The sequence below is a fragment of the Podarcis tiliguerta genome (genome assembly GCF_965153285.1).
Source record: "Podarcis tiliguerta genome assembly, chromosome: 3".
In the NCBI taxonomy this organism is placed as follows: Eukaryota; Metazoa; Chordata; class Lepidosauria; order Squamata; family Lacertidae; genus Podarcis; species Podarcis tiliguerta.
The window spans coordinates 71,890,699-71,900,454 of NC_139536.1; the positions used below are offsets into that span (position 1 = coordinate 71,890,699).

The 9,756-nt window shown below is 39.5% G+C and overlaps 1 protein-coding gene across 1 annotated transcript in view; it reads left to right on the forward strand.

Annotated features, from left to right (window-relative positions):
• Positions 1-9,204, forward strand: part of LOC310674394 (uncharacterized protein) — a 28,596-nt gene extending 19,392 nt beyond the window's left edge. The window contains exon 5 of the mRNA XM_083433615.1: positions 8,939-9,204. Within this exon, the coding sequence (XP_083289741.1) occupies positions 8,939-9,000 (62 nt within the window). The 3' untranslated portion in view covers positions 9,001-9,204. The remainder of the gene's footprint in view (positions 1-8,938) is intronic.
• Positions 9,205-9,756: the final 552 nt, after the last annotated feature.

The window sequence follows — 9,756 nt, forward strand, 5'->3', positions numbered from 1 at the left end:
TATTCAGGCATTTTGTGGAGAGCCAGTGTGGTGTAGTGGTTGAGAGTGGTAGTCTTGTAATCTGGGGAACCGGGTTCGCGTCTCCGCTCCTCCACATGCAGCTGCTGGGTGACCTTGGGCCAGTCACACTTCCTTGAAGTCTCTCAGCCCCACTCACCTCACAGAGTGTGTGTTGTCGGGGAGGAAGGGAAAGGAGAATGTTAGCCGCTTTGAGACTCCTTAAAGGGAGTGAAAGGCGGGATATCAAATCCAAACTCTTCTTCTTCTTCTTCTGTTGCTTTGGCTTTTTTAGTTGCCAATTTTATTGTTGGCTTCTTTTACTGTGATATATATCCTGGAATCATTTTTGATGAAGCAGGTGGTATATATGTATGAATAGGGATGCAAAGCATATTGACATCCGGGCCCATCAGTTTCTAAACAGAGCACCCATATGTATAGCTGATGGGTAGCTAATCAAGCAGAGATGTTTTGGATGTTTTGGACTGCAACTCCCACCAGCTCCAGCCAGCATGCTCAATGATAGAGAATGATGGGACTTGTAGTCCTGCCCAACAAATCTAGACAGTGCCATATTGGCTACCTCTGCTTGATCAACTGGATCAGGGGCCATGTTTTTATGGCAAAGCTAGCCCTCAAGTGGCACATAAAACACTCATTAATCAGGATTAGAAGTTATTTACATAACATAATTACATGGCTCCAATTTTTTAAATAAAAAAAAATGCTATGAAACTCTCTACTTAAAAAAAAGAAAAAAGAAAGATTTAAAATACTTTATTAATGGTTTTATACCAAGCACTGTTAAGGGGGAAATATATTTGATTTTCTTAAGTGTGATGTGTTATATAATTAGCTTCCAATCACAGACAAGGCCCTATTCATCTGGATTAGATGGCATTAGCATAATAGAATTGCTTCTTAAGAAAAAGAAAATGCCGCAAAACACTCAAGGGAGCCTAAATACACCACACAGATATTAATGTAAAATTATAATTAAATTGAAACTATCATAAATTTGCCATACTATCACCATAACATTTCATTAGCCAACATATATTCATTGTAGTGCATGAGCTCAACAAGTTTACACATCACCCGCTACAACAATGCCTTGTTTTTCCTGTAACTTCAAAATTATCTTAGAGATGGAATATAGGGCAAAAGGTTGTGTATTATCTCCTTCGGTATCATCACTCTTCTTACCCAGACTGATGCAGCATGACATACAGTGGGACCACAACCTACGCAAACTCCACCTATGTGATCACAGCTTAAGTACCGTTAACTTCTAGGAGATAACCATTGGTCCAATTAATGTACTTTTCAGGGTGTCCTACCCTCTATCTATCTATCTACCTACCTAGATCTAGGTAAGTAGATAGATAGAGGGTAGGACACCCTGAAAAGTACATTAATTGGACCAATGGTTATCTCCTAGAAGTTAACGGTACTTAAGGTTTTGTTTAAATTGAGCACCATTGCTTTCCTGTCTATTTCCTCCTGAGTTGTTCTTTTATTTTCTTACATAAAGAACTGTAAGAACTTGTTCCCACCAGAGGGGATGCGTCTTCATAACATTTTTAATACAATCAAGATTACCGCAGCATAGTCTCTAATTACGCTAATACTAGCCCTCAGAAGACCTAGTAAATTTACAAAGCAAGCAAGCAAGCAAAAAGGAACTATGGACCACGATTATAACAGCAGGAATGACAGTTACACAAATGAAACCTTACAAGGTTGGCTCCAGAATGCTGGACTCGAACATTGCTGTCATTTCAAACTTCCAAGAGTGTATTGTTTGGCTTCTACTGACCATTATCACCTTGTGTCTATTTAAATATTGTCTGCATGGGAGATATAAAAATAGTCCACAGAGATCTTTGTGATACTTCAATTTGCAGCTACTCCCATAGCAATAGCTTGCCATTGGAAGACCACAGAAGAGGCTGGCTGCATCTATTTTGGGAAATGGCTCTGTTGCAATGTTTAACACAATAGGGTCACTGTGTAGCACAAGTACTTTGAGACTGTTTGGATGCCCTCCCCAGAATATGAAAATTGGAACAGACAGATGATACAACATCAACTCTCCCATGTTTAATTTTGTAAGGGTGTGATACAAAATGGAAGCTAAAGTTATGGTTGCTTGAGGATACAAGTAAACACTTCAGCAAGTTTTAACTGTAACTCTTTATTGTGCTTGTACAAAAATAAGATTGTACTCTACACAGAATCTACTATTTGTTGTATTTTGGATAATTGTTGTGTTTTTTAAAAACAGTTCCCTCTAGCAAGCTGGAAACTACAGGCAGGATATAGTTGTCTGGAAACTGATGTATGTCAACTACTTTCAGTCAGGTCTGACTATAGTTTGCTTTTAATTCAGTGGATCACTTGTTATTTTATGATCAAGCATGATAGAAACATTCTTTCACATAAATACATTTACATGAAGAATTTTGAGAATGGTAGGGGATTGTATTGGAAAAGGAGATGCTTTCAGGGGATGTAAAATGGACTATAATGTGGAATTCAATTCCTCTATTTAATTATCCTATATTTTTAATAGAAGACATAGCAACAGAGTTCACACACCTGACTTTACTGCACAGACGAATGAGCCCAGCTAAAATGTCATTCAACTCTGGTTAGGACACATGACATTGATAGATGAAACTGAAAATTGCCAATTCAAGTTGACCCTTTCTTGATAAAACATGGCTGCTTTGAGCACAAGTGAGATAACTACCTAAATTAGTCATCATTAGAGTCCAGCAAACTCTGGGAAGCTTGACTTTCGGCTTTGGCACAAACCTGAACTATTTTTATTTGCTCTTCAAAAATAAAGGGGAGAGGGTGCTTAAGCAATACAAGTTATAGCTCTTCTATAGATTTATTCCACAATAAATTTGAGATTTCTTTCTGAAAACTCCTTGGTGTAGTAATCCTATACAGAAATCAACCCCACTGAATTCAATGAAATTTACTCCAGATAATTTAGGTAATTTACTCCAGGTAATTTACTCCAGGTAATGTATTTAGAATTGTAGCCTAAGATACAAATTTTTAAAATACATTTTCCCCTTCTCCTTTCTTTCAGTGGTGAGCATTGTATAAGGGACTGCTCACTTCATTTCTGTATAAGCCAATGAAGCTTCTGCAGTATTTTGAGAGCTCTTGATGAGGACCAATAAACATCATTGACTTAGCAGATGATGAATGACTCATAACAAAAGGAACTGGTTTCAGACTGTGCATGACAAATTTCTCTCTCTGGGAGACTCAAATCTAGTCTCGCTAGTTTTAATAGGATTTATCACTGTGCAGACATTACTTTCAGCCATTTTCTGTGCTCATAGGCTATTTACCATTATGGTTTGCTAATACTATTTAGAAAACTATTTGGCTACTACTATTGATCATTTATATGGTACATTTTCTATCTGCATTGCAGTGCTTTCCACTCCTCATTGTGTCTGCCCCTCCAGAATAATAAGTGTGACGTAGGTTACTATCATTCCTACATTACAGGCAGTGAACAGAATGTGAGTGATGCTTAGCTTGTATGAATTGACTGCATAGACAAAGTTCATTATAATTACATTTACAAAAAGCAAAAAGAAATCCTACACAAAATGCTAAAATTAGTGCTGAGTCAGAAATGTTCCTGGCCCCATTCTTAGGTCATGAAAAAGAGAATTCTGGCTTCAGGGAAAGGGGAAAATTGCAATATTAGGGGTGACTGGGTTTGGGAGCTTCTGCTGCAAAGTGGTAAAGGCTTGTTTCTTCACCTTTTCTTTTTTATACATCTTTCAGGCAGTTTCTGTTGGGATACTGCCAGGGAGACAAAGTCCATCATGACTACACGTCGTCTCCGGACGTCCATCGATCTCCCGTAGACACGCAGTATCAGCAATTAGCGACACGAGCTCCAGAAATAGCTTGCCACATTCCAGAGCCGTGCACGCTCTATCAGCAGATAAAGCACACAGCAAAAGATGCACGCAGGAGAGCATTATTTACAAGTTTATTTCTGCGTTGATCAGAACAAAGAAAAACATGACTGCCTGCTTCAGTGTCTCCGGCAGAGAGAGAGAGAAACAAAAACAAAGACACAACAGAAACATCCTGCGAAAACAGGAAATACGCAGACTCTGTGACTCAAAGCCTGCTCCCTTTTAAGGTGGAACGGAAATATCCTAACAGTTTCCCCACTGTAACATGTAGTAGCAGCACTCTCACTTGCTGGATCATTTGCAGGGAAACCAAAATGCTTGTTTACAAAGCTCTTGTACTACCATATGGACCACTTATAAACACCATCTCCAACTCCTCAAAAGTTTCCATCAATGCTGTGTCGGGAAAATTTTACACATCACTTGGGAAGACAGGCAAACTAATGTCAGGGTACTGGAAGAAGTAAAGATCACCAGTGTTGAAGCAATAATTCTTCAACATCAACTTCGTGGGACTCGTCATGCTGTTTTGGTGCCTGATTATCATCTTCCAAAGCAACTACTCTATTCCCAACTCAAGAATGGAAAGCGATATACCGGTGGACAACAAAATAAGTTTAAAGACCCTCTCAAGGCAAATCTAAAAAAAAATAATGTAACGTAAGCACTGATAACTGGGAAACACTAGCCTGTGAGCACTCCAACTGGAGAACAGACTTTACCAAAGGTTTTCATGGACTTTGAAGAAGCACAAACTCAGGGAGAAAATGAGAAATGCGCTAAGAGTAAGGCATGTTTGGCAAAGCCTCACCATGATCAACTCCCACCTGGAAACCTATGTCCCCACTGTGGAAGGATGTGTGGATCCAGAATTGGCCTCCACAATCACTTATGGACTTGCTGTTAAGCCCATTAATGGAAGACACAATCTTACTTGGCTATGAGTGATCACCATAGAAGAAAGAAGCAGCACTCTGATCAAAGAGCTAATAGTCCACACAATGACTCCTCTGAAAGGGCACTGAAAGGGCTCCCCCCCCCAAGAATCCTGAGAGCTGTAGTTTGTTAAAGATGCTGAGAGTTGTCAGGAGACCCCTATTCCCCTCACAGAGCTACAATTTTCATAGTGGTTTAAAAATCATCATCACAATCCTCAGTCCCTCTTCACAGAAAACTGGGGGTCTCATAACAAGTCTCAGAACCCTTAACTAACAGGAATCTTGGGAGAAAGCCATGTCTTTAAAGTATTATGATACAGTGGTACCTCAGGTTAAGTACTTAATTCGTCCATTCTTAACCTGAAACTGTTCTTAACCTGAAGCACCACTTTAGCTAATGGGGGCCTCCTGCTGCTGCCACGCCGCCAGAGCACAATTTCTGTTCTTATTCTGAAGCAAAGTTCTTAACCTGAAGCACTATTTCTGGGTTAGCGGAGTCTGTAACCTGAAGAGTATGTAACCTGAAGTGTATGTAACCTGAGGTACCACTGTACTGCTTTAAATGTATAGTGCAGACAAGCTCAATTTTTACCTCCATGACAGAATGCAACATGGGCTGTAAAAACCATGCCTTCACATAGGCTAATATTTCTTATCTCCTTGTTTTTGCTATGAAATCTATCAGTGCTTGTACTTTCTGATGGATCAAAGATAAGGGATGGGTGGAGGAGGTAGGCATCTAGCTCTACCTCCTGACTTGCCAGGCTCTGCACCTTGACCTTTGATCTACCAGAATCCATTGGCAGGATGGGTGAGACATGCATAGAGCAATCCTGCTTTTTGAAAGCACCAGCTGCCATGGCTTTCAGTGCACAACGCTTCACACCAGAGGCGAGCGAGTCCCAAAAGCTAGGAGGAAAACCAAAGTGCTTAAATAAAGCAGCTTGGAAAGTCAGAAAGGGCAACTTTCCATTTCATTCAGTATCAAAAATTTAAATAAATTGTGCCTATAGAAATCCTTTACACATTTTTTGTGACAGACTAAAAAGAAGAAGTTAACAGCTGTTATGGCTATAAAATCTTCCTTTATTATTGGTATACTAATCCCAGGAAGACAAATAAGGCTCAGCACATGCCAGGGATGCAGGCCTTCCAATCATAAATGAAAGATACATGGCATCAGTAAGGAAACCTATTGGCTGTGTCAATAATCTTTTATTTAGCAACACATGTTGGTAATGTAAACAGCATGGCACTAGATCCCTTTGGTAGGTTTAAATGCTTGGATGTGCAAAGCAAATAATAAAAGTAAATCTTGTCATGTTTGGTTTCATGGCCCTATAAATATGCAATCAGATGTCGGCACAACAGCTTGTAAGTTAACAATATCAAGTTCCCATTTCCAATAAAATGTGGGAAGCATAATGTGTGATTATTTGCTACTTACATTTCTCCGATCTGATTCTATCTGCTGGAGATCTGCTACAAATAAGGAGACAGGCAGAAATACAAAATCAGCTTTTAAAAACAAAACTTCAGTTTGTAACTAGGGCATGAAGGTGATAACTTTATCCTGAAGTTTCTTCCTTGCATCTGGAAGAGATGGAAGCTCTTCAGATGTTATTTTAACCAGGTCAAAGTAACATATGGAGTGGACACTCACATATGGAGGATGTGAGTTTCCACTCCTGTCTCCAATGCTCACATCCTCACTTCCCCCACCCTGACCTTCCCAGCTTAAAGGGAAGGTCTTAAGTAGCTCTGAAGTGGAATTCCTTGTGCATTCAGGTGAACCTGCTTAGTAGCATCTAGGTGACTAGAAACCCTGATTGCATGTGGTTCTTGGTCACAGGGAAGGTTCTAGGTTCATTTAGGCAAAGAATCATCTTTCAGACCATTCAATTCAGGAATGAGAGGGCTGAAGCTTGCAGGGATGGGGAGGAATAGAGCAACAGTGCACATTGTACACCTCATCTCTTCTGTGAGTTTCTTTCTTTCAAATGAAATGTGGGTGGGATTATGATGTGGATTTGTAGCTGGTTGATGACTCTCCATCAGCAAGAGTAGGGTGCCACAGTTTTTTGTCCTAGGGCAGGTGTTGTTCAACATCTTTATAAATGATGTCAATGAAGGTCATCAAGTGTGCAGCTGACATCAAAATGGGTAGGATAGCTAATACTTTAGAAGATTTTAAAAAAGATTTAAGATTGCCTTGATATTATGGGGAATTGACCAAAGCTAACAATATGCTTTTCAGCAAAGATAAATGCAACAGTCTGCATTTAGGCAGGAAGATGGCTAATACTGCCATCTTGGCTGCTGACAGAGGCCCTGCACAATTCACAAGTGCAAGATCATCAGGTATAGCAATTCCTATCACTTCTATCTATGCTGGCAAAATCTGATACAGGTAGGAAATGTGGATTTTCTTCCAGATGTTAAGAGGTATGTGACCTGTGACAAAAATGTAGAGGTCCCACAAACGATGACTGTTAAGGGTCTAGAAATTGCTTCAACCCAATGAAATTTGTTGATAATTTATAATTACATTACCACACATCTCCTACGCAAAGACAAGTGATAGGAAAATCGGAAGTTCAGAGCTATCAAAAGTGGATGATCCATGACAGTCTAAGTCACACTGTAAACAAAGATAAATTATCTGAAAGAACACAAAATAGTTAGCTGATTTGCGCCCAGGGAAACTGAATGACAAAATACTCCTCCCAAGGGATTCAGAACCAATTAAATGTTCGTGCATGCCCTGGAGAATGAAACGATGAGTGGAAGAGAATAAAGAATGTGACTTAAAAAAAAACAAAAACCCAACAACTCTCAAAGATGTGGTGTGGATTAGAAGACTGGAGGGCTTTAAGTTTACCGCAGTACAAAGTTTTTCTTGCTTTGTGTAGACTTTGCTCCATTTTGATCATTTTGTTCCTCTGTTTGTTTCCCATTCCTTTTGGTTTTAGCAATGATTACCCCATAGCTACAATGGTTCCCATCTTTCTCACTTGAAGAAGAGAATTAAAATTTCACCTCAAGCATTCATGGTTCCAGAGAATTACTTTCTGTGCAAGAAAACAACAAAGAAAAGCCTTTTTTTTTTTTACTGAAGACAAGCTTTTATATTTACAGAAATTAAAGTTGCCTTTAGACAATTTGGCATGGAGAGATGGAAGAGGATATGCTAAGCTCATTACCAAAGAAGAAAGCTTCATTAAAATGAATTGTAGCAGCTCAGAAATACATATTTGTTTAACACAATATAGCTTGGTTCTTTCAAAGAGTATTATAGAAATACTGCATTATAGAGGCACAGCCCTGCTCTATTCTCCTTGCACTACCCCTACACATGAAGAAGACTCATTACTAGTGCCTTACAGATGGCAAATATGGGTTCGTCACTAATAACTCTGGAAGGAGGGAGAAAGATCAAGTCTTCTGGAGCCTGGATAACAGAAGTGAAATATTGTTCTATGTGAGGATATGGAAACATCTGTCCTTCATCAAGGAAGAGAAGCTCTTCATGCATTATAACATCCCTTTAAAAAGCACACTCATCTTGCCAAGATATAAACCCATATATTTTTATCCCTGAGATTAATTTAAAATGTATTTATAGAGACATCATTTCTTAAAACTTACATTGCTGAAGATACTAAATGTAATTCTTTCCTGTTTAAAAATAATAACCTTATTTGACTCCATGGATGTAATTTCTTATTAAAGTCTGCTGAAAATTCACCATATGAAATTATGAGGAGTTTTCTTTTAAGGACATCTGTTCACATCATCTTAGAAAGGAAAAATGACTCAGGGGATGAAAGGGGTATTTCTTCTTTCTTTCTTTTAGAAAGTACCATATTTTCAAATAGGACAGCTAGGCATACGCTAACTTTAAAATGGTTTGAGGCTCTCCATGGACATCTAGCTAGTTTCTGTGAGAACAGGATGCTGGACTAGATGAGCCATTAGTCTGATCCAGCAGGGGCTGTTCTTCTGCTCTTATGTGCATTGTCTTCTCCTTACTCCTAGGTATACAGCATGAGGACAAGGCAGCAGAAGAAATTCAAGGGTGCAGAATCCTATTAGCCTGACCAAACAATACATTCTTCGACCATCCAGTGACCGAGCACTGTACTGACAACTAAACAGCAGCTACCCTTTGAGAGGGATCAGCAATACAGAATAACCCTAGTTTCACTTGAATATCATGGCTAGATTTTCTTCAGCTCACTTAGTGTTGGTATTATGGCTAGGATTATTTATTTTTGCTTTATTTTTTTGTTCAACCATTTAGAGACCACTTTATCCTTTGTCTCTAAGCAGTGTAAAGGTAAAGGTAAAGGGACCCCTGACCATTAGGTCCAGTCGTGGCCGATTCTGGGGTTGCGGCGCTCATCTCGCATTATTGGCCGAGGGAGCCGACGTACAGCTTCCGGGTCAAGTGGCCAGCATGACTAAGCCACTTCTGGTAAATCAGAGCAGCGCGCGGAAATGCTGTTTACCTTCCCCCTTCTACTTGCACTTTGACGTGCTTTCGAACTGCTAGGTGGGCAGGAGCTGGGACCAAACAATAGGAGCTCACCCTGTCACGGGGATTCGAACCACTGACCTTCCTATCAGCAAGTCCTAGGCTCTGTGGTTTAACCCACAGCAGCACCCGCGTCTCACATAAGCAGTGTACCAGTGTGATTAAAATGATACAGTAAAAGTAAAAATAAGTTAGAACTAACCAGTAAATCAGAAAATTTCCTTTATTTCAACATGCCACTTTTAAAATTAGTAATGTCACTATGGCTATTAGTGATGTCACTATTAGTGATGTCACTATGGCTTCATTCCACTGTCAT